Source organism: Zeus faber (genome assembly GCF_960531495.2).
Source record: "Zeus faber genome assembly, chromosome: 1".
Lineage (NCBI taxonomy): Eukaryota > Metazoa > Chordata > Actinopteri > Zeiformes > Zeidae > Zeus > Zeus faber.
In genome coordinates, this window is record NC_137193.1 from 53,079,071 (window position 1) to 53,104,064 (window position 24,994).

Here is a 24,994-nt window from a genome sequence, read left to right on the forward strand (position 1 = left end):
CCAGTCATGATTCACAGGCCTCATCTGGATTGAGCGACTGGGACTGGATGAGTACGCCCAGTTTAAAGGATAATTGGAGGCTGACTCTATGTCTGGGAATTAAAAACCATCTCGAAACACCTTAACACAGAAACAGCAGAGTGACCATCGAGACATTAAATAAATATATATATTATTTATTTATTTATTTATTCTTAACTCTGACATCCCTAAAAACAAGCAGCCATTGTCACTGCACTGCTTTGACAGCCAGCAAGGCTTCAGAATGGAGTGAGAAATGTAATCCCAAAAATAACCACAATGACCAAAATGTTGGAACATTTGCCAGGGACAGCTGGTCCACATGGTCATGCTGACTACAAGCGATCCTGAGCTTATTTGCAACCTTCATATCCACAAACGCTGAGGAGGATAAATAAAGGGTTCTTCTCTGATGCAGATCATTTTAATTATGTTCTGACTATGTCTCGTCTGGTTTTTCTGGTTGCGTCACATTTATTCCCCGTGCTGTCATAACAATGCATTATTTGCATGTCAACACAAAAATGCTCGTGGTGTCGCATGAAAAAAGCCTGAGCTCAATGCTCATTTTCATTAAGCAGTGTGCTTATTTGTTTTTGTATCAAAGTTTGAACTCCTTTGGTTTGTGAAATGGGTAAGATCACGGCAGACAGGAGGTGAAGGACAGAGGACGTCTGCAGTGAGGAACCTGCACGCGTCACTGAAGGGAAACAGGGAAACAGGGGAGGCGAAAAACCTGCCCGCTTCTCCTCGACGTACATGAACCCAAACCTTTGGGATTTTGCTTTCCTTTCCACTCCCCGGCTACAGAGGAGTTCTCCCGTGCCTTCCCCCCTTTTTCACCTTCTCCATCCTTCACCCGCCTCAGGATCTCCAATAAGCTGCACAGCAGCATCAGCGGTATCAGTGGTGGTGGAGGGGGTAGACGAGGCAATTACAGCGAAGCAACAAGAAATGGTTGCTCAGAACGCCTTCTGGTTGTCCAATAACCAAACTCCTGAAGCTAAAAAAGGAAACCTTAACTTATTCCAGCTGTGGTTGTTAAGCCAGGGCCAGAGAAGCAGCAGTAGTGTACATTTGGAAACTGAAAGACAACTAAAAACATTAAAAGATACTAGAGAAATGGCTTTTATTCGTCCTTCATTGTGTATATAACGTTTTGCACAATCAACATATTCTTCAGAACAAAAGTTATTTGCCAGAGGTTTTTTTTTTTTTTTTTTAATGAATTCATTGTATCCATATAAAAAATAAGAGTTCTGTCGTACTTAAAGAGTTCAACACATTAAATATAGGCACTGGAATAGCTTAAAAAAACAAATGTTAAAGATTAGAACTTAGTTCAAAGGCTTTTTTCCCATAAGCATGAGGAAAGCTCTTGCGTTTCAAATAATAAGCAGGAATCCACATAAAAAGTCCTGTCGGAGAAGAGCAAAAGTAGATGTTAAGCCGCCACTGGCTTGGAGGTTAGAGGCAGCCTCTGTAGTTGAGCTTGACTGTAGACCACAGGAATGGTACATTTCTATAAAAATCTCATCTTTTAAAAGACTAAAGAGAAGCTCTCTCCCTTTCACTTAGTGTCCAGGGTGTCTGTGGGGAGGGCAGAATCAGAATCTCCAGCCGGGCTCTGTGACGTTTCCGTCGGTAAAGAAGAGGTGTTGGTTTTGTCCGTCCTGTGATCCAAAAAGCGGATGTTTCAGGCCCAGCTTGTACAAGTAGAACAGATTCAGTGCCACCATGGCGACGAGAGGGAACACGGTGAGCCCCGAGCCGAAGCCTCGCCAGGAACTGCACACATGAAGGCTTATCCAGTAGATAAGTCTGAGGATAGAGGACAGGCAAAAAAAAAATGTAACTGGAGTAATCAACATTTAGCCTGAAGCGCGGCACGCTTTTTCGCGGCATGTCCGACGTACTCACCTCCCAACGATGAATACAGCGACCACCATGGGCACCACCTTGAGCTGGTCCTGAGGGAGCTGGGAGGCCATGAGCAGGAGGTTGAGAACGTAGAGAAACAGCTGCTCTAAGGACGAAGAGACGAACAACCGCTGGAGCGCCCGCCTTCTGGAGATCGGCTGCACCGGATCCAAGGAGCCCGTGCAGAACTGGCACACGGAACCAAGGAGCATCGCTGGAAGGAAAAACAGAGCAGGTTGTCTTACTGCACTGTGAACGCAAGCCGGAAACAAATATCAGCTCACACATCTGACCTATTTGCGTTCCTTTAAAGGGGACCTGTTATTAAAAACTCACTTTTTCAGTGCTTGCGCACGTGTACATTTGGCTCTCTGATGGGCCTACTAACACACAAACTGTGAAATAAGACAACCCAGTCGTTTTTTTTGTGAGCTGTCTATGAAACAAGCTGATCAGATCTCCAGCCCCTTCCTACGTCACATGGGGCCTGGGTAGAATCAGAACCGCCCTCCACCTGAGTAACTCCTCCCACGACGGAGAATAACAAGCGCCGGAACTGCTCTGTTCGTTTTCACAGACCAGCACAAATCTTTTAGAAGGAAGAGGAAATTAAACCAACTGTCCATGAAGAAAAACTGCGGAGGATAGAAATGTAAATATTAAAAAAATAATTGGGCTGTGTTTCTTTCTAAATAAAAATGCATGCGGTAGATAGACTGCAGGCGGCTGCGCGCAATCTGCTGTGTGTTTCTCCAAACAAAATCAATTAAAATTGTGTTTTAATTGTATTAATTTTAGATGTATTTATTGTATTTTATTTTCAGATTTTTACATGAAACAAAAAACTCCCGGCGGCATCTCATATGAGTTAATATTCAGCAACTGGATTGCTTATTTCACGCCTCAAATTTGTTCAGGTAAGATTTTGATGGACTGAAATCAGTGGAAGTTTACAGACTAAATACGACGAAATCCGGAAGTCAAGCTCAAATCCCATTAGCTCACAGCCTAGGGGCCTCCGGAGGGTGGTGCCACCCACTGAAATAGAACGTCCTGGAACAGGTTGTTTAGAGGCATATCATATCAAAACATTTTATGAACTTGTGAACCTATGAACTTGTTAAAAAGGAGCATAACAGGTGCCCTTTAAAATATTTACATTTGCATAAATGCATCTATCTTCATGATTAATTCACCAATTGTAAAATCCTTAGACAAGAAAGGTGTCTTAGCATCCTGGTTGTCCTGGTTAGGATGTGATTAAAATAACCAGACCCAGTTTGGGAAATAGAGCACTTCTCCCACACGCAGGCACGCACACACACACACACACACACACACACACACACACACACACACACACTCTCTCTCTACTTTCCAATTAAATATTTTAAAGGGAGACCAGACACTGAGACATTCCTAGACAAGGCGGCCAGACAACAGAAATCTCTTCCTCCTCAACTTTTATTTGAAGAATTTCCAAGAGTGCTTTGTGAACAATGGCGGGCAGGTGCATGGTACCTAGTATGATTGGCAGCGCTGCCACCAAGCAGCAACAGAGAGTGAAGACGAGGCGACCGGCCAGGTCAGGGCAGTGTGGTATTTCAACGGGAACGTAGAAATAGAGCGCGCCCAGAATCCCCGCTGCGCCCAAAAGAGACGCCAGGACCGAGCACAGAGCGGGAACGCGGCCAGACCGGCAGCAGCTACACTGGCAGCAGCACTGCCGCCCGGCGCCGGGGGCCTCGGCGTCTGTGTCGCCAACCCCCGGACCCGGCTGGTCTGAGCTCCACACCCCCAGCTCCACGCTCTCCGGGGCTCTGTCGATCAGGGGGCTTCCCTCGTTGGCCGGAGAGTCCTGATGGATGGGACCCGAGCTCCTCTTTGGTGTGTCTGTGCCGTTGGGAATGCCTGCGCCGGACGCAGGGCTGTGAGTGTGGACGCGCTTTTCCACGTCGTCTTCCAAGGCGCGCGTCGTGGCAATTCCACTGGAAAGAGCTTTATCCAGCACTCCCTGTTCTGGCTCATTTGTTCTGGGCTCGTCTGGGAGGCTGTCATCTGGCTTCTGGTGGCAAGATTCAGAGCCTGTTCAGAAAAAAAGAAGGAAAATCAGATTTGGAACAGCACACTCAAAAGCAGATATTGAAATTTTGAGTCAAAGGGGATGGAACAACATACTGGAACCTTTTCTACACAGTATTTACACAAATCCATCCCCTATAGAAACACCGCAGGCTGTGTTAAGGCCTGAGACCGAGTAGAACCAGAACCATGGTCACACACACACAAACACACACACACACACACACAGAGCTTTCAAAGCTAAAAGTAGAGAGTAAGTAAGCACAAATGACTACTTTACTTTTGTTCTGATCTGTTTCTGGAAGAACTTCAAGGGAATGCTGAGAGCCCGTCACTGAGTGAGACGAAGAGCGGAGCTCCTCCATGGAGGACTCTGGGCTGTCGGACACCGGGGCCAAGGAGATCTGAGTGTCCAGGTCGAGGAAGGGGGAGAAGGAGAGCCTTGCAGGATCAATATCCTGGAGCTGATTGATGATGTCGCTGATCGACTCCTTGACGCTGTCCATCTCCTTTCCTTCCTGCTGCGTGGCGGCTGGACGCCCCGTGGTGCTCATGGTTGCAGAACCTAAATAAACACAGTTATCCTTCACCTGATATCAAAACATAAAAATCAATCGCTTCGCAGTAGAGTAATACAATAATAGTGGAAAATCTGGGTTCAGAAAATTTTAATTCCACTCTGGGATTTTGAGTCGACCATGGGGATTTGGTAATTAGCCTCAACCCAGAGGTCCAAGTAATGGCTGAAGTTATCGGGATCAGTGCGTGGGTGGAGCAAAAACATGGCAGGACTTTTACTTGGTGAACTGGAATTATCCACTTCTACTCAGTATAAGTTGTTTATCTATTTTCTTGAGAGATTTTATTATAGGCAGACACCACAACCTGTGAGACAGGATAATAACAGTGGAATCTGAACATCCCTTATATCATTGAGAAATAAATAGTAAAGTTTATTGGCCTATATTTTCAGATCTGTGTAATTTTCCATCATAAACTTTCAACTTATTATCATAGGCTATGGAGGGTAGGAAAGCATCATCATCAAAAAATATAAATAAAACAACCTTTTTCAGTCACTTGGAGAGATCGGGGTTTTAACATCTGGGGGTTGAATTTAGAACATAGAGCAGTGATTCAACCTTTAACATATCGATAGACACCATTTAAGACGATGTATTTTCTGGAACTCACTCTGAGAAGATTTTTCTTGTTAGTTATGATTTAGCCCCAACCTCCATAGCTGTCTTTACTACAGTAAGAAAGACAACTGGTCCAAAAAGTCTATATGATAATAATGCGTTATCAATTAAACAACGGCGAAGTTGAACTATTTATCCCTTTTGCTGGGGACCCCCTGAAACCTCTTAAAAGGACCCCTGGGGGGGTCCCCGGACCCCACGTTGAGAACCACTGATCTCGAGGATTTGAAGCCAATCTCTAAATCCACACACACACACACACACACACTGAACCATTACCAAAACAAATCACGACATGGCCGTGTACAGGCCACATCTTTGGGGTTTAGAGGAGTAAATCTCGCAGCAGATAAGATTTGGCGCGGCGGACGCAGCGGGCAACGCGCGTTTTCTTACGTCACAGAATCCTGGAGGATCCGCATCGCATAGTTCCAGCCACTCGCGTTTCATTAAGGGTACAAAACAAGCCGGCCCCGATATATCGGCATCATATTTTATTTGCTTTGAATTCGAACTGTGGTATGGATCTATATCAGAATTGATGACCATTTACGGAAAACAAAGGAGAAAGAGTTTCCCCGCTATCCGCGCCGATATATGTGCATAATTCGCTCGAGCGGACGAACTTACCTTGTGGACTGTACAGATCGGTCCAGATCTTTCTCTTTCAGTATCGCAGGAGAGCCGTGCGATCGTCTGTGGTCTGCTCTTCCCTCCCCCCTCTGGCTTTTTTTTGTCTTCCAGTGCTCTGAACTTCTGAATCAAATTTCAAGACGGTCAAAATACTAGGCTGTGCCTCCGCCCCCTCGCTCTCCGGGCACCATGAAGAACAGGCCATATGGAGCAAATCAACCCAGAGCGGATACACCGACCAGAGGGGGGTTGGGACCCGAGCCTTTCATAAGAAAAAACAAAAAAACAAAATAGGCTCCCAGAGTCACCTGCAAACTGCTTATGTGGAGTGATCAGTCATGAGAAGAGCCCAAATAGATCTCAACCGCTATGGACATGGGATGAGTGGATTATATTCTATCTATACATATTCATCCATATAGCATTGTTGTACTTGTGGGTTTACACGAGGGAAATGCTGTTTATTTAGGACGAGGATATGGGAGAGGTTTCTGCTGTGGTGTCAGGGCCCCCCCAGGTGCTTGGTCACCAACTTGAGGTGATTTGTGCAGCGTGCAGGGGCGTCAGGACAAAGCAGGATAACGGCTTCGCCCACAATAGATGTCTTTGTGCTGCAGCTATAAGTGCCGGAGAAACTGCTTTGAGACAAGAGAATTTCACGGTAGACTTGGTTTGAAAGGAGGAAGGGCTGGTCGGGAGTGAGATTCCCCGTGTTTCATGTTCTTCAATTCCATCTCAATAGACAATAGTAATATTTCAAGAATATAGTCAGAAACAGTTTCCTTTTCAGCCATTTACTCAACAGTGATTAAATTGTCATTATTATTAAAAAAAAAAAAATTCTCAAATATATACATGAAAGCATTTAAACTCCGCGGAAATCAATAAATTAAAAAGTTATTATCATGAGTATATTTTAAGTTCTGCATAATTACACATAGACATGGTTGCTAACGCAGCGCTCTGTATTATGGTACATGGGGAAATGTGTTGGGGGACAAATTACCAACTGCATGCTTGAAATGCCACACCACTTTAGCATCCTGAAATGTCATTAGAGGAGAGACAAAGGAGTGCTTGGGTGCAGTGCAAAGCATCAGCTGGGCAGGTTCATATTGAATATTGCCTTTAAGCCAAAAATGTAGAGGTCCGATCCCGATCCGTCCCAATGTAGATCGGGGCTGTGAGTTCATTCAGTCCTCCGACAGCAGTCTGTGGAAGTGATCCTTCCTCCTCTTCAGAACGTCCCGAAAATCATCCTGGAAGTACGAAGGAAAACAGGTAACAGGGATCTCTCTCTCTGGTTTCAAAAAGTAAGTTAGTTAGTAAGGTCAACTCCAATACTAATCGAAACACTAATAAATACATCAACACTTAAAACAGCAAATACTGTATTGTATATCTTAAGGATTTTAAATTTGAGTTCTACATTGCATTTTCTTTCATAAAATACATATAACCTCACAGTAATTTATACTAAAGAATACCAAACACATGTACTTTCTTCCAAATTTAAACAATGCTCTTAGTAGAATATATTGATGGCATGACTTACTGCTCCAGACAGTTTCTCCAGGTATGGGATGAGCCTCTGCAGTGCGCGGTCCTCCGGTTCTCCTTTCCAGCTGCTGATGGGAACTGTGTTCATCAGCTGAAAAACAAACATTACATTTCAAAGGTTTGCTGCAAACATCAGTTGAGGGCCCCAGCACTGGTGATATCAGTTTATCAAGTAAAAACATCCACGATGCCTCTAAAGACCACTGCACTGGCTACACAGTCCCACGGGTATTACTGACTCAATGTTAAATTTAACATTTTTAAGTCATGTTTATTGAAGTTTTTGTAACTGTCATTGTAGTGCCACCTTTTGGAGAATTACTGTACTACAAAACAAGGTTGTGCGATAAAACAAATATCCCAAGACGTTCAAACCTTGAGATGAAAATGCTACACTTGATCAAAGCAAAGATGGATCAGGGACCCTGATTTAAACACTGAAAATAATATTTTAAATCAACATCCAACTATTTACATGGTAGGGGTAGGTGTAGGGTGCGTTGTCCAGGACCACGGTCTTGGAAAGTTCCCTCTCAAGCACCGCCAAGTCCTTGATGTAGTGACCCAGAACGCAGGCACAGTGCTCCTGGTACAAGCGATGTCTAAAAGAGAGAAAAAAGAAATACAAAAAAATGGAGTGATAAAAATGTCAACAAACTCCTAATAGGTTGGAGAACATTTGGAAAAACAGTTATTTGGAACTTCCCGATACAGAAACCAACATTTTTATTTCCAATTATAGCGAGGTGACCGACACTGAAGCCAACGTTTATTATTAAGTCATCGTCCTAGTCATTTTTTGTTGAGATGATCCAAAATTACAAGTAAGAAACTGGAACGTTTACAGCCATGGCATGTCATACTGTTATTGGGTTTCAGGCCATTTTTTATTTTTTTTACCAAAGAGCACATGAGAACATAATTTCGACCCAATGGCAGTACATATATCGCTGCATCAATCGTTTTCACAAACGATTATTATGACGACTGCAGCAAAAAGACATGACACTTGCCCAAAGTGATGACACGATTATTACGTCACAGCTACTCTGAAACGTGGTCTTGTTTTAAGCAGTCTCTTCGTGGTGGTTTAGTAAATTCCTGCGATTCATACCGGGCAGAATGGCGTGCAACAACTCTGTCCTTCCACTGGTGTGACACACCGAGCCTCGCAGCAGTTTGTAGCACCGCCTGACAGCAGTTTGTAACATGGTGATAAAATGGGCAGAACTAGGTCTTCAGCGACATACCGAAACAGCTTTCTCTGTGGGTCCAGGATGTCCAGGATCTTCTCTGCATACCCCTTCTTTGCAGATGTGTAAACAAACATCTGCAACAGAACACAAACATCAGCTGCAGCAAAACAGCGCCGGTGGATGGGCAGGGAAACAAACAACAGGTCGCTGAGTTTCAAAATTTTGTACAAATAACAAGAGTCGCCCAACATCGCTGTGGTGGGGTTCAAAGCAGCGTTAATTTCTGCAAAAGTGGGTTGCAAACGAAAGAGTCGTAAAAAACAATCAAAACAAAAAACAGGCAGAAACTGATATTTCTTTCTGGAACAAGCCGCAAAAACAGAACTTATCCTGGGTATAGAATCACATTTTATATTATGCATATTTTCATATATTTGAATATCTTTTAATTTTTAGATTTTGGGCTATTTGTGTATATTCTGAAATTTGTATTTTACTTTTTATTCTATTTTAGGAGCCTTTTTTCTTTACAGAATGTTAAGCTTTTTTTAAATGCTAATCGCCTGTAGAAACATACCAATTATCACCGTGACAAATTCCCCATACACGTAAATGCACTTAGCGGAATAAACTCGCCCTGATTCCGATTCTACACCCACCTCATAAACTTTAGACACAGCCTGCAGAAACTCCTTTACGTGGGGTCGGAGAACCACGTACACCTGTGCGGAGAAGTAGACGACGAAGAGAATGAGAGTGACAAATATATCTCCTTACTGGCACTTTCCCCATCTTTGCAAGGAGACCCTTTAGAGGACCTGTTATGTGCTTGTGCATATACATTTGGGTCTCTGATGGGCCTACTAAGACACAAAGTGTAAAAAAACACAACCCGGCGAAACCAACAAAATACATTTCCGGTCGCAGTGTTCCCCACGAGCTCGAAGCATGGCAACAGAAGTCGGAACTTACTTTTCAACGAGGCTTTGTAGATCTAATATGAGATTCAGGAACTGGATTGCTTATTTAATGCCTCAAATGTGTTCAGAAACAGATTGGGGTGGACTGATAAGGGGTAATCAGTGAAAGTTTATGGAATAAATACAACAGAATGCAGAAGTCAGTTTTTGTATTTGTAGGCCCATCATCAACCCAAATGTATGTGCACAAACACTGAAAAAGTGAGTTTTTCCATCATAGGTCCCCTAAATGCTACAGCTACAACTCAGGCACATCTGTGTGCTAGTGTGTTGTCTTCTATGTACTCAGGTTGGTGGGGTGCAGTATTTTGTTGTCCTTCCTTTTCACCGAGAAAGAAAAGTCATTGTTTTTTGACGGATCCAACCAAGACGGGAACCCACCTTGTACTGTTGGTCCTGGAAAGCGGTTTGGAAGGTGTAATCCGCGTCCTCGATTTCATTTAGAGAAGTGAACAGGAGGGTCTCGTCCTAAAAAAAAAGAGGACATGGGACACGCTGACTTAAGTGGATTATAACCAGAAGAAATGGATTTTACTGTCCTTTCGTTCCAAGTGGACGAAAAGGAAGATGCCGGTGATGAAACTGACCAAGTCCAAGACCAGAGTGGCATCTGGTGTGCTCCTCATCTTGGGTGGAATGTCCCTGGGACTGGGTTTGTAATGCAGAGAATGTGCCGGAATGTTCTTGATGAAGTTATACCTGATGATTAAAGACACAATTTTAGAAAACCTAATAAGAAGACTGAAACATGATGCCAACAGATGGTCTAGTACAGTGTTTCTCAAATTGGGGTACTGGTACCCCTAGGGGTACTTTGGGGTACTGCAGAAAAAAAAGGGTTAAAAAAAAATATTGGTTGTATATAACTTTTTGAAAAGGCCCCAAAAAAAATCTAAAACGGGGAGCACTACTAAATAAAGTTTGAACCACTGGTCTAGGAGTTTGTAGATATCTTATGAACTACACAGGATAAAGTACAACTAAACCAATACTACTACTCTGAAGAATAATTATTCTTTAACAAGACAGCAAATTTAACAGAATGGACTGCCACTATTAAAAAGACTAAAGGCAAACAAAAATGCGGCAATTGAAAAATCAATGCCTTACTTGTCTTTTTCGATAACCATACCCGTATGCAAAAAGGACACCTTAACGAGTAAGTCGTCTGATTATTTTGGATGAAACTAGGCTTGTGGCGGGGCTGACATTATATACTGCCAACATCCCAGAAATAGACAACAATAGATAAATAGATGGACAATAGATAGAAAATGAATGAATTAATTAGGGCCTCGGATTTATAAACATTGGGTGCTTGTACAGAACCACTTACGGACTGAAGACGTCGTCGCAGTCCTCGTCCCCGGCCAGCTGACCCATGGAGCCGAAGCCAAACACAAACTGCTCCGGACTCAACATGTCTTCCCTCGCACCAGCACTCCCAGTGTCTGAACAGAGGAAGAACAGGTTACACAGTGTTCTATCATGCCAAAAAAAACAGTTGTTTTTTTCTGAAGTTTGCTAATGAGACAATGACACCAACAGCATGACAGAGCATTCCCTGCCAAGAGCCACTTCTAGACTTCAAATGAACAGTTTTCATAACCAACCCATTTCCATGTGAAGCACTTTGAGGGTCCCAGGGTCCCTCCCAGCTGATAAAATGGTCAAAAAATGTATATAAAAGTGCCATCTCCGCACAGTACTGACTCTCTTTGCTGGGGGTGAGGAACCTCACGATGGGTGAGTAGATGCTTCTGGGTGTGGAGTTTCGTCGGAGGGCCGGCCTGGCGTTCCCTGGGGTTTGGTTGTGACGCCTTATCGGAGTGCGGAAGGCGGGGTCTAGAGGGCAACGGAAAATAAAAAGATGAAATGCTGGGAAACCCTGTAGTCCTGCCATTTAATGCAATAGTTAGCCATTGTGCTGGAGCTGTACCTGCCTCCCCGTCAACAACAGCAATGACGCGCTTTCTTCCTCGGGCCCTGGGTATGGGTCGCCTCATTGCCATGGGAATGCCCTCACCAGACGGGGATAAGTCAAGCCCCACAGTAGCGGCATCCTAACAAGAGTAACAAATAATTGAAGACATCATAAAATTATGTATGATGAGACTCCATCTACATGTGACTGCAAGCAGCTACCCCTCAACCCATTCCTCGGCTCAGCTTTGAAACCACTTTGCAATGACATAGCCCCAGGGGTTGGGTCCCTTTGTGGCAAACAGGGCCTGCGTGCAAAAGGTCCTAGTCTCTGGTGACCACCAGTTCCGCAATAAGCACTGCTTTGAATTAACCCGATTAGTTTGTGACTGGACCAAGTACATGGGGAGCAATCAAAAGTGTGCGGCGGTGACCCATTTTGCAGACCCCAACTGCTGTCGTTTAATCCGCTCTGTGGCTGCACGACAGCCGACGTCACCGTGATGGGGGGGGGGGGGGGGGGGGGATTTCAAGTTGTATCTGGGGCAAACAAAACACATCCTACCCATTGCCTTCGACATTTTATGAAAATGATTAAACTATTCAGCATCCAACTTGCCCACAGAGAGGACTCATTCCATTTTTTCTTAAGAATAAACGTGACAATTAATAATCACGTTGAAAATCTAAATCCATACACGAAATGCGTTCTATGCACATGGATTAAAAGGCAGCATGGACGCTGTTATTGGCTAGGGATCTAACTTGTTACGATGTACGAAGTTATTAGAATGAATTGCGCACGTCGAACTGCATTGTGAGGTGTGGGTGGCAGTTCTGTTGATGTTCACAAAGTGTACGATACAGAGAGAACGTGGAACGAATTTGCGAGATCCTGTCCTACGACCGGGAGCCAACGAAACGAGCTGCGCACGCGCACGGTTTTGTTGTGGTTTCGGCAGTTAGCTCGTTAGCTTGGCGCGGTAGCGACCGTCGGACTCGTGACCCGCTTAAACACACGTCAAATCAGATTGTTGATTCTCAGAACACTCGTCGGCAATATTTAAATGGGGGGGGGAAAAAAAAAGTCTAAATACCTTCGCTGGAACCGGGGTTTCGGCCCGACTGAGTCGCGATCTTCTCGGCGTTTCGGCCGAGCATTCGTCGGTTTTCCGCGTCGGCGTTAGAGAGCTCTCCCTTAAAACCTTCCTCGACCTCAGCCTCATTTCCCCAAACCGCCGTCGGTCAGTCCAGCGTGCAATAGACGGAGAGCGGGTATTAACGGTTTGCTGGCGATATTACAAATGCTCTCGCCTGTTTTCTAGTCTCCGACGGCCCAGTGGAGCGGCTTTCTCCCGTGCTTTCTCGAATCGGTCACTCCGTTCAAACCTGCCGGGCAGCGATAGGTTCACCAGCCGGGATGGGGCGAGTGGGCGGGGGCTTATTGGACGTGGGTGGACCTGCGACCTGAGATGCGTCGCTCACGTTTGCGGCTAATAGAACATAATAAATAGAACAGGAAATAATAGAATGTTCAAGATGAAAGAGGTTATTTGTCACAGACGTGTCCATACGGTCATACGTCTCTTTATTGTCATTGCACGAGTAGGATGCAACGAGCCATCTGACCCCGCATACAGCTCGGAGCCGTGGGCCGTCGCAGTGCAGCCTCCGGGGACCAACTCCGGCTCTTTTCGCCGGGGCCTGCGTCGCTTGGCTGCTCTATTCGCTAGCGCCTTATTCGAGTTTTCCAGTCCACCAGAAATGGTCGCAATAACGTTATTTGGCCTGCAGATGGCCCTATACGGCGACTCGTCTCTGTCCTGGACTGTAGAGGCCTCTACTGAGGTTTCCAAAACGACCAATCTGTTGTGAATACTCTGTGGTCAGAAAAATCAAATCAAACAATGACTGTCCACGATGCATTTTTCATTGGGATATATAAAAAGATCGAAAAGCTACATAAAACACAACATAAAAATGAAATAAGAACGGCATAATGTGTTCCTGCATAATTGTCATGAAATAACTCTAGGATTTTAGTATCACTTTGATTATGAACATGACATTTTTATCACAAGCCCGTGGACACGGTCTGCAGACTGTGGTGTCGCCGTGTCAATGATTTCCTCCCTAATTGCTTGGTTTCTCCAATCTCGTTTTCAGAAACACCTCCAAAATCCACTTGGGCATGACAAACAATGTACCCAAGTATCAGAATCCAGAATTACATGACTTATCTGTATTCTATTTAATAGGACTGGGCTGGTAATCTTTTTATGAACGTATAAATACATGAATTCTGACTGCAGTAATATACAAACACTTAAGTCCATATGTACAGTACGTACCAGTGACATTACCTTCTTATTACAGATTTCTTTAGATGAAATTTTAATGAAATTGTTTTCATTAACAAAACATCATCTCTCAGTTTGGTGTCATTTGAGAAAGTTGAAATTTTATTTAAGGTTTCAAATAAAAGTATTCACACAAACACATATTGAGTAAATAGGCATGAATAGAGCTTCGACCCTCGAAAAGAGAGAGAGAAATTTTTTTTGATGTAGCAGATATAGAAAAGGATGCTGTTAATCTGCGACTGAACAGTGTCAAGCCTGTCGAAAACTCCCCCACGTGCACTGTCCATAATGGGTAGGAAACATTTCATTTAATTTAAAAATAAAAAATAGAAACACCATAGGAAGTTGAAGAAAAAAAAAAAAAAAAAAAAAGATAAGCACACAATAATATAAAAGACTGAAAAAAACTTTTTTTTTCCCGTGTGCCAGTAAATCCATAGTAGTAGTAGCTGTTCTAAGTAGCTCGAGGTATGTCACCAGTGCTCCAGTGACCGATCAAACTGCACATGTGCCACATGTGATAGAACCTGTAACACTCCAATAAGATGAGAGCAGAAGAGCTAAAATAAAAAGAAAAGTGAGAGTGAGCGCTACCCTCCTGCGCCCCCCAAAAAACTGTAACGTCCGCCCTCTCTGGGGTCAATGAGTCAAACTGGAGGTAGAGGTAGGTTTTCCTGAGAAGTCGTAAGAGACAGAGCCTTGTTTCCATCCTGAAATTCCGGGTGACACGGAAAACACGGTGGCCGGCGGGACCGCCACGTGGCTTCCCAAAATCATCACATTATCATTATTAATAATAATTCTATTATTAGTAGTAATTTATAACATTATCACAATCTTGATTAGTCTGCTCTATATGTAATCTCTCCGTGCGCTGGGGGGGGGCTTTTTCTACAGCATTATTTAAACAGCAAAGTAGAAACTAAACAAAATGAAAACAAACAAATTAGACAAAAGTAATATAAACGGATTATAATCCGTAGCCCTTCAAAAGAAAAAAAACAAACAAAAAAAACACATTGCAGAATTATTCCATTTGATAAATCTTCATACAGGTTAATTCATACAATTGTCACAGCAGAAGGCATCGTCGTTTTCTTTTCATTCTCTCTCCGTGGTGTTGTTGATGTCCAAGCCAAAGACACATGTGCATGTGAGTTAACCCGACCGGAAACATTCCAACCCATACACTCAAATCATCTACAGGTTACTCAGATGCCGCCATCCCCGCCATCGTCCTTGGTACCCATAGTGTCTCGGACGAAGCCTGATGATTGTGCGTTGTAACAAAATATTCCACTGGGGAGGGTGGGGGGGTATAAACAAGTAATTGAAATGTCACAAAACTGACTACTGACTGACTGAAAACTGGCCCCTCTAAAATAATCATCATTCAATTCTTCTCAAGCGTGTTTGGATGAGATCCGATTGTCGGCACTTATCGCATGCTTTTTTGAAAATCTTTTAATTTTCCTTTTTTTTTTTTTTTTTTACCCAGAACCGATTCATAGTACGAACCAGCATAAACTCCTCCATCCCTCATGTAAATAGCATTGCATCGTTGCTGTCGCAAAGGCATTTTCCAATGATTTACTTCTTGAGGTAGAAAAGGGGATTTGTTATGATTGCACGAGTCCATCCACGACTACTTCGGAGATACACAACGTCCGTCCTAATTTCCTGATTGTCACTACGATGATGGTGACGTTGACCACACCACCCTTTCCTGAGGAACGCGTGCCCGAGAGAGAGAGAGAGAGAGAGAGAGAGAGAGAGAGAGAGAGATGCAGTGGCCGATCTGTTCACATGCAAATACCTGGGTGGATTGACATGGGATAGACGTGGATCCATTAAAAGGTGGCAGGTGCTTGGACGTTGCATCAGGGGCTTCAAGATCACAGGGTCAATCTTAAAGAACAGCCCTGACCCTCCAGATTGGATTGATTTGATTCTCCCTTCCAGCCCCCAGGACCCGGTGTCTCCCCAAAACAACACGTCTTCATTTGATTGTCAGCCATTTTCCCCTTAACCGGAGCTAGTGGTGACATGTTTTCTTTTTTTTTTAAATTAGAATAAGAACCAAAAAAAAAAGGGGGCAGTGGCAGAAGAGATGCCATTTTTTGTATCATTTGTAATTCAACCCTGAACAAATATTGGGAAATGCATTTCAAAACGACTCAGATTGCAAATGTGTTCGAAGCCACCCACTTAAAAATCTATGATGGCAATACACACGATGGTGCTTGAGATCAAAATGTAAATTCACCAAACACCTAAATTCCGATTTGAAAATGCAGCTCACATAAATAACACGCAACAACAAGGCAATTAAAAGGTAAAATCCTGCTTTTGATATGCGGGCGTTTGGGTGCGAAGACCAACAACGACATGGTGACGATGGAAAGACCTGGATACGGCTCCCAGGCTATCTGCTCCCACTCAACAACGACGGAAGTGAATTTCAAGCCATTTGAGAAGGAGGTTTTTGCCGGCAATACAAGTGTAATCGGTGCTGATGAGCCATGAAAGCTTGGGTAGAAACCTACTTTACGTCTGGGTCACAGTGGCAGACATTACCAAATTGAGCCACAAACTTTTACAATTTCCGTCGACAATGATATTTACAAGTAGAAATGCCAGAGGGTGGGAGTTGCCTGCTTTAAAGTAGCTGAATGGATGAACAACTTTGTTTTCCTTAGGTTAGCAGCATATGTTATTACCCATAAGGTAATAAAAGAGGATGTCAAACCGCCCCTCTGAGGATCTGTGTCTGGACACGCAGGGCGGAAGCATCGTGTGCCCCTGTGCCGCAGCCTGCGCTAAGGCCTGAGACTGAGCAGAACCAAAACCGTGGTGTGTCTCTCACACACACACACACACACACACACACACACACACACACACACACACACACACGATCGGGCGAGCGCTCAGCATGCAAGCGTGAACCGTCTTTCAAAAGCCCCCAGATGAAGCGACACCTACTTCTACACCGTCACAACACATTCCTCGTCACGTTCTTTATAAGACACTCGGTCGCGTTGAAAGACATTTCAATTCCACGAACAGCTCCCGGATCCCAAAAGAAGCGCTCAGGCTTTCGGTGCAGCAGCGGAAGGGAAACAAAACACACATCCACGCAAGCCTCTCCTTCTCCTCAAAACACATGATTGTCCATTCCATCCTTAAATTCCACAACGTGTGTGCGTGAGTTTTCTACGCACGACAAAAACTCCCGGGTTCGTTATATGTTACATGGCAAAGTCCAAGTTCGTTACTGTCTTTGCATCTTCCCCTCCTCCCCAAAGGGGGGTTATGTACGATCAGAGACACGAGGCGAGAGCGGCAGACCTGACGAGGAGCGAGAGGTGGTCCAAGCCACCCACCCACCTACCCCCTCCACAAGGGACAGGTGCGGCTTGAAAAGAGCTGAAAAGCACGTGGCCTTCACAGCAGAAGGGGGAGAGAAAAGGCATCAATCTGTATCGTATCGACTGAAAAATCCCCAAGACTCAGGGTGAGATATCTCACCCCCACTCTGATCTGAACCAGACACCCACACTGTGAAACAGTGAATAGTCTTTTTTCCCATTTCACTTTTCCATCTGCATCACGCAAAAGGGAAAACATTCTACGCAACATGAGGTCACAACGGTAATTTGTTATATGCCCTGAAGAAATAAGGTATACCTTTTAAAGCTTTTTCTGATTAAAAATAGAGTATATTGATAATCTCCTTTTTTTTTTTTTCAATAAAAACCTAAATATATATATATATTTATATATTTTTTTGCAGTAAGGATAGATAACGATTACAATAATAAACCAATGAGAATAAAAACAATGAGAATAAAAAAAAAATCCTACTGTAAATACAAGAAATCTCCTGTTTTCTCGAGGATAGAACATAAATGTCAGTCAGCTGATGTGTGTGTCTGTGGTGTGTGTATAAACAGTGCATTGCCCTCCGAGTTTGAATTTTTTCCTTTTGTTTTCTGAAAATCTGTACATTTATGTAGAAATAAATAATTCACAGGTTGTGTGTATATATGTATCATATACTGGCTCTCTGTATGTTTATTTCTTATACTAAGGAAACTAATTTACTCATGTATGGTGCGAAGAACAAAATATGGTAAATGGTAAAGAGAAAACCTGAGATAGTGTACTTCAAGTGATCCGAGTTTCAGTTTGTGTCTTTACTCTGTTGTATTTTTTCACGTTAATTTTTGGCATAAACTACGTAGAAAATGAGGTTGATTTTTGGCTTAAGTTAGCTTGGTATTAAAAAAAGGAAGGGGTCCGGGTTGGTTAAGACGATGGGTTGCTTGAGGTAGGTGTGTGGGGAAGCTGCTGGGCGCCGCCACGACCTCCTGATGCTTTGTTGATAGAGGTGGAAGCCAGGGGGCCTGCGAGGGCTGCCCCCGCTGCCTGAGCAAAAAGGACACCTGAGCGGGGAAGAAAGAAAGTTACGTCACAAACAGCAAATTCGGAAATTGAGAAACAAAATTAGCACGAGACACAAGTAACCACATATCTTCCCCTCAAAATTACGAGTCCGTTTTCGAGGGTGAAGGTTATCTGTTGTCTGTATTTTACGCTACGGCCACAGATTTTCCTCTGAAGTGACAAAATGTACGTATTGTAAGTTGCTTTGGTCAAAAGCAAGATGAAATAATGACATTATGATAACGACATAATGTTATGTAATGTAATGTGAAATGGTCCGGTTATGTAAATTTAAATTAGTCGGATATAAGGTTAGAGATGGTTTAGTTACGGGTTGGGAGTGGTTATGGTCAGGATATAGATGTAGACAGGATAGGAAATGCCTCTCATATGCCATTCATTGCAACAAAAATAAAAAAACTAAAAGAAAATTGACTTTGTGCTAAAGTTGTGAAAATAGCGCTTCCCTCTCCCTGTTTGCTTGAAAATATATTTTTTTATCTTTTGTATATTCGGAGCCTGGCTTCATATTGGGGGCAGGGTCTGCTTGACACTGCAAAGCGAGTGTCCTCTTAGTGGGGCGGCATAGTTCAACATGTCATAACAATTGTTCATTTTGTGATAAAAACACCAAATAAAAAGACCAAACAAAACTGGATATTGGGCCATGACAAACCGCACCCTGGTGGCTGTGGTAGCCATTTTTCAAAATGGCCACCGGCAGTTGGTCAAACTTTCCTATCCCACTGGACCCACATGCAATAATGGACATAATCTAGATCCTAGTAACCCTGAGAACCAAATAAAATACTCACAATTCTATGGACGTTGACAAAGTCATGGTTCATTTCATTGTACTATAATTGCAGCACACGTTGCTCACACCCAACGTGCCCAAAAAGTCACAGAGGCTGCATTATAAATCCAACAGTATCGGTACAGTCGGAACAGTATCAATAACCGTGACACAGATACAGAAGATGAGCCTTTGGGGTTTGACGGTGGTTTGGAGAGGGAAGAGAGCTGCCCTCAATTCCAGTACTGGGCTCCAGTCTCGGCACTGGAGCTGTGTTTACTGGTCTATGCCTGGTCTAGGCCTGTGGCAGCGCCTGCTTCAGCATGTACTTCGATGCTCTGGCAGAACTCGTCCCCTGGTTCTTTGCTCTGGATCATACGAACTGCCGCCCGCTGGATCCCAGAACATCTCCGTGACATGACTGAACTACCAACAAGAGACCCAGATGTTGCCTGAGAATTTAATGCCGAAAATTTCACCACTCAAAAGACCAACTGGATCTTCTCTGCAATCCCCATCGATCAAGCATGTGAGCGGAAGAATGCTCGCGTCAAGACTTAGTGGAGGGGCGGAAGGTCTTACAGACAACCCTAGTGCCCTCTGGTGGTGGATGGTCGCTGGCCTTGAGGTTGCAGCACTGATTGAGAACTTTGAAGATGCACACCAGCTCATGGGAAGATGAGATGAGGTGCTACACCATGACCAGACAGCCAAGTGTGCAGAAAGCATTTGGGAAAGATGTCTGCTCACTTGTCAAGGTAATGGAAGAACTGGGCGACCCATTGGAAGACGACAGTGAAGAACTGCTTGTCCTTTGGAAGACGACAGTGAAGAACTGCTTGTCCTTGACAGCAAAGAGATTGGAGGAGCCATTCGACAGCGAAGCCTGTTAAGAAGGCAGAGTAGATCCGCCAACAACAGTTCCAAGCATTTACAAAGGAATGTCTTGTGGAGAGATCAACGCCCCTTGATGACACAATGCACGGCAACCGGCGGGAACGGTTTGTTGGCTCATTGACAAAGACGGCAAGTAAGGAGAAGCCGAAGCTGACATTGATGAAAAGTGATGTCGAGCTTTTCGCAAGACTCTACATTAGCTGTCAAATGAGAGACGGAACCCTGGAAGACTTCTTTCAGCATAAAATGGCCACCGGTGCTCTCCTGTGATGAAGCCAGCAGGTGACACGACATTCGATGAATATGCCCAGCAGGTGTTCATCCTATATATCTCTTCTCAGCGGCAAATTCTGTACATGACACAGCAAGAGCCAAGCGCAGAAAAACGGTAAGGAGACATGTGTTTTGGAAGACTGCCATACCAGGAAACTGGCAGAACTTTCTGAGGGTTGTCGTGACACAACTATTCAGTTTCCTGTCCAAGGTCCTCCTTCAGGCGTTCTGTGAGGGAGACAAGCGAGTTGTCCTCACCGATGGGAAGGAGGTGCTCAGCACACAGCTACTGCAGGATCTCCACAGCATGGCCCCATGCAGCCATGGGGAAGCTGATAGTCTGCACAGCATGGCCACCACCATATGCTCATTCGCACTGTTGACACTGATGTTGTGGTCTTGGCTGGGTTTGCTATAAGTCAGTTACCAGCTGGATGTGAACTGTAGCTAGCATTCGGACTTGGCAAGAGCTTTTGGTACCTGGCAGCCCACCAAATAGCTGCATGCCTCACACCAGAGATGTCATGTTCCCTTCCAATGTTCCATGCTTTGATAGGCTGCGACACTGTATCCGGTTTTACTGGACAAGCAAAGAGTCAGCATGGTAAACATGGAAGTCACTGCCAGATGCACTTCTGATGCTGGCAAATGGACCAAAGGAGATCCAGGATGATGCAATGAACATTATTGAGAGGTTTGCCATACTTATTTTTGCCAGAACCAGCACCTACACCAAGGTGTACTGATACCTTGGAAACAGCAGCTTCCATGGCAGCCATTTTGTAAAATTGGCTGCCATGGTCTTCAGAATAGCAATCTGCAATGGTCAAATATCCTGAATTCTTCTACATATATTGAGCTATATTTGCACCAAATTTGGCACTTTTATCACAAAATGAACAATAGGTTAGCCATGCCGTCCCACTATTTGGTGTGACCTGGTGTCAAAAATACCACTCTCCACATTGAGCCTTGATAGTATTTTGCTCCCATTGCAATCCTTGCAGCGAAAGAAAACTCAGGGATCGACAGAAAGGAGGAAAGAGAAACTGAATTTACAAGGCCTTGGTAAAGAGCCTGTCAAGAAATAGGACAGGCTCTCTGGAGATCCTTGGACCTGAGTTTGGGAGTCTACTGAGTCTACTGTTCTAGACCGTGGTGGTCTGACTGGTCACTGACCGGTATACACCACTCCGTTCAGCTCCACTGACATGCTGATGCTGCTTGTGCCGTTTGTAGTGAGGTTCAGGGCGGAGTCCTGTCGGCCTTCTGCCAAAAAAAACAAACCAACAAAAAAACGAAAAAAACAAAGAGCAGGATGTGGATTTAACAGGAACATAAACTGTAAAAAGTCATTACAACCCTGAAACATTGATAGAAATGTCAATACAGGATTTGGTCAACTGTTTTGTAACCCAAACTTAGTAGCCAGTCAGAGGGGATCTTTCGCAACAGCATTATTTAGCTTCACACTTCGGTGTTTCCTTCCACAATGTGTGACGCTTATAAATCTGCAGCATTTCTCATCAACCAACGCTTTGATAAGTTTGCTGAAGTCATTTCCTGCAAGCCGATTAAACACTGAAGCCCGCACTCGCTTTGGGAATCCCCCTGTCAAAAAGAAAGTACTGTTATATAAGTTTGTGTGGGTAAAAATGCCTGTCGGGTTAATTATGAGGGAATGCACTGACAACCATTAACTGAAGAGGGGGCGGTGATGCATTTCTCTGAGTTAGAGGAATTTATAATTAACCAGAATATAAAGTGATAAGGTGACTGTGGCAGAGGCTTTCATTTCATTGTCTCGTGGTGCACTTGCTCTTTAACTTCGCTGCATGCAAATCTCCTTCTTTGAACAGTTGAATTATAATTATCGGTATTAACTGCCAAGCCAATTTCATACTTTTTAAGTGGGGATTGCCGTAACCAAATTAGGATAAACAAATATTTTGGCAGGTACTTAACTTCACCAAATCCACAGTTAAATACATAACTTTAATTACAATTCCACCACACCCTTTCTTATCCCCGTACCTTGGTTGTTGATGCGGATGTTCATGGGCATCTGTGCGGTCATGGCCAGCAAGTTGTGCTGCAGGGCTCTCTGCAGGAGCCGCTGCTGCTCCTCTGCCGGCAGGGCCATCTTCTTCTCCGGCGGTTCCCCGGCCTCCAGCTTGTCTCGCAGCTGCTCCAGTGCCGCCACCTGAGCTGCCACGGCCGCCTGGGCCGCCGCGACCTGCGCCGCGGCCACCGATTGGCCGGTCAGGGCCCCGCTTTGCAAGCGAGCCAATCCGACCCCCGACAGCGGCTGCGCTCCCTCCTCTTCTGGCGGGATGGCACAGAGAGCCGAGAGGTTACATACTCGCTTTTACACTCAAATAAGACTAATGAGCCAAAGCCCCCACTTGGACATGGTCCTAAAATAACAGCTCAGGAATACCACAAGTTGTGCACTGTTAGACTGTTAGGTGCACTGTTAGATAACTCTGTTTCGAGAGACCAAACAAGGGAATTCAAGTAAGAAAGTCGCTTCTATATCACCTTTCTTGATTTTATGGATTGGGGTGAGCAGGGCGCCGTTGGTGGCCACCGGCATCCCCATGCTGGACATGGAGAGCTTGGGGGAGGACAGCATGGTGGGCGTCCCATTGGGGGAGTAGGTGAACAGAGAGCTCCCAAAGCTCTGCCTCCGCCCTTCGCGCCGGTTGCTGTCGATGGCCGCCTGGAGTTCATTGGGGTTGCTCAGACCCCTCTTGTCACATTCGTACGGATACAGGTACTTCATGTATCTGACAGCGGCACAGGAAATGATCACTCATTTAGCCAAGTAACAATCAGGCTATTTAGGGGTAAGTTATTGATCTGTTATTTTCATAGAACCAATATTTACTGTTTAGTTATTTCCTCTGGTGCTTTTATATAAACGCTCATAATGATGAAGGATTGGAATAAGCTTAAATTTAATTACTTGGCAACAACACCAAACAATAATCACCAACATTAAAAGCAATCACATAATTATGTCATGTAATGGATTACATTATGGGAGTTAAGAAGAGTTAGTGAACAGACACAGTACTTGTGAATGTTTTCATTTGTTAATTTGGGAGTGTGGCTCTTGTGTATATGTTAATGTACATGAATATGGACACTTTTCTGTGCTAGTTAGTAATGTGAATTTTTGGCAGTAACTTAATTTTTTTGTTTGAGTGTGTATCCATAAGGGTGTGTGAGTGCGTGCAGGTTAGCATTTGTGCCTTATGTGCTTATGTGTGTCAATAGTGTGTGTGTGTGCACTTGTGCGTAACAGATGCAATAGAAGAAAAACGTGCATGTGTGTGTGTGAAAGTGTAAACATTAGTGTTAGTTAGTGTACATAGGTAGATTATGTGGCTCTGTAGGAAAACATGTGAGAGTCACAGCGTGTGTGCAGAACTCACTGTGTCCGGAGGGTGAAGGCTGCGCTGGTTATTGAAGTTGGTAGGTTGAGTCCCTTGGTGATCTCCCTCCACAGCTTCTTATTGATGACCTCCACCAAGCCGCCCTTCTCCGTCACCAGCTGGTAGAGCATGTACAGGTCCAGGACCTGCTTGGCCATGATTGGGATGCGGTTCACTGGAGTTCCTGGAACCACACACACACACACACACACACACACACAGTCAACCATCACGTTGTGGATTATGTGGATCAGGCCACAGTGACCGATGAAGTATCCAAACTCTACCTAAACCTCTTTGCCATTTCACTAGATTAGATTACGAGACCAGATTAGTTGGAGACAATTACGATAGTAGGACTCTTGGGTCAAAATCGAATCCATGGGTGTATTTAAGTACCTTTAATAATAAGGTTTAATTTAACCGTCAAAAGACATCTTTAAACTGCAACAAGAATCACATTAATGCTACACATATGCTACAGATAGTAATTTAGCAGCATCAGAATGGTCATTTTGGCACTGCTCAATACTAAGATTTACATAAAAAAAAACAAAAAAAAAACTTTCAACAATAATACTTGGATGTCCTAAGGAAATGCTGTGTCAGCTCATTATCTGGCCTGCAGAGGGCGCTCTCTTGTTTTTAAAGGAGGCTCGCCAGACCCGCCCATCATCAGGTCTGAGTGCGTAAACATCCAGGGCTGGTTTCACTACTGTGAGCCACCACTGACCATCTTAATGCTCCAACACAGACCTGTCGGTGTGCAAAACCAGCAAAGACATGCGGGTGACAAACAAGTCAGCGAAAGGCAAACCGTTACAGTATTCAGCACGCTGTTAGTCGGTGCATTTTCCCCACTTTTCCTGGCTGGGAAAATGTGGCGCTCTACATGGGGAAGTGGAGGGCTTGAGTGTTTCTGATTAAGCATGATTCGGGGTTCGGCGATGGAGGGGGGGCGTGCTAGAATCGGCTGCTGGGGAGGGAAGGTAAAATAATCCATCCCGCTGCTGTGATACAACATGTCCTCTCTAGTTATGGCCTGGCAACTGTGAGGAGCGACACAGCCATAAAGCAATCATCTCCGAAATGAATAAAGACCACCACAGCCCCACCCCCGCCCAATAGAAACCTGAGAGCGCCAGAGAGTCAAATGTCACTCACAGGGAGAGAGAGAAGGGGGGCGTGTGTGTGTGTGTGTGTGTGTGTGTGTGTGTGTGTGTGTGTGTGTGTGTGTGTCTGTGTGTGTGTGTGTGTGT

The 24,994-nt window shown here is 44.4% G+C and overlaps 3 protein-coding genes across 4 annotated transcripts in view; all 3 read right to left on the reverse strand.

The window, feature by feature from the left end:
• Window positions 1–1,246: 1,246 nt before the first annotated feature.
• Window positions 1,247–5,969, reverse strand: LOC307229700 (uncharacterized protein). Its single transcript, XM_079999745.1, has 5 exons — window positions 5,856–5,969; window positions 4,304–4,588; window positions 3,463–4,026; window positions 1,942–2,155; window positions 1,247–1,842 (listed from the first exon to the last, which is right to left on the reverse strand). Exons 2-5 carry the CDS (start codon window positions 4,575–4,577, stop codon window positions 1,629–1,631), a joined length of 1,266 nt encoding a protein of 421 aa, XP_079855871.1. The 5' UTR covers window positions 4,578–4,588; window positions 5,856–5,969; the 3' UTR covers window positions 1,247–1,628.
• A 681-nt stretch (window positions 5,970–6,650) lies between these two features.
• On the reverse strand, window positions 6,651–12,864 carry ctdspl3 (CTD (carboxy-terminal domain, RNA polymerase II, polypeptide A) small phosphatase like 3). The gene is made up of 11 exons (XM_079999806.1): window positions 12,615–12,864; window positions 11,534–11,657; window positions 11,308–11,439; window positions 10,931–11,045; window positions 10,182–10,293; window positions 9,976–10,062; window positions 9,274–9,336; window positions 8,669–8,748; window positions 7,894–8,020; window positions 7,414–7,509; window positions 6,651–7,117 (listed from the first exon to the last, which is right to left on the reverse strand). The coding sequence occupies exons 1-11, from the start codon at window positions 12,741–12,743 to the stop codon at window positions 7,052–7,054; spliced, it is 1,131 nt and encodes a 376-aa protein (XP_079855932.1). The 5' UTR covers window positions 12,744–12,864; the 3' UTR covers window positions 6,651–7,051.
• A 5,327-nt stretch (window positions 12,865–18,191) lies between these two features.
• arid3a (AT-rich interactive domain 3A) overlaps window positions 18,192–24,994 on the reverse strand; it is a gene marked incomplete at its 3' end in the record, with an annotated part of 31,497 nt that continues 24,694 nt past the window's right edge. For both annotated transcript variants that reach the window (XM_079999712.1, XM_079999713.1), the window contains 5 exons: window positions 23,736–23,919; window positions 22,837–23,084; window positions 22,330–22,617; window positions 21,475–21,564; window positions 18,192–18,328 (listed from right to left, as the gene is read on the reverse strand). In XM_079999712.1, coding sequence (XP_079855838.1) covers window positions 18,192–18,328; window positions 21,475–21,564; window positions 22,330–22,617; window positions 22,837–23,084; window positions 23,736–23,919 — 947 coding nt within the window. The remainder of the gene's footprint in view (window positions 18,329–21,474; window positions 21,565–22,329; window positions 22,618–22,836; window positions 23,085–23,735; window positions 23,920–24,994) is intronic.

Coding starts and splice junctions, on each gene's coding strand:
- LOC307229700 (XM_079999745.1), bottom strand. CDS start 4,577: ATGAGCACCACGGGGCGTCCAGCCGCCACGCAGCAGGAAGGAAAGGAG. Junction 4,027..4,303: donor AGAAACAGATCAGAACAAAA/GTAAAGTAGTCA, acceptor TTTTCTGAACAG/GCTCTGAATCTTGCCACCAG. Junction 2,156..3,462: donor AGCGCTGCCAATCATACTAG/GTACCATGCACC, acceptor TTTTCCTTCCAG/CGATGCTCCTTGGTTCCGTG.
- ctdspl3 (XM_079999806.1), bottom strand. CDS start 12,743: ATGAGGCTGAGGTCGAGGAAGGTTTTAAGGGAGAGCTCTCTAACGCCG. Junction 11,658..12,614: donor AAACCCCGGTTCCAGCGAAG/GTATTTAGACTT, acceptor TACTCTTGTTAG/GATGCCGCTACTGTGGGGCT. Junction 7,118..7,413: donor TGGAGAAACTGTCTGGAGCA/GTAAGTCATGCC, acceptor TCGTACTTCCAG/GATGATTTTCGGGACGTTCT.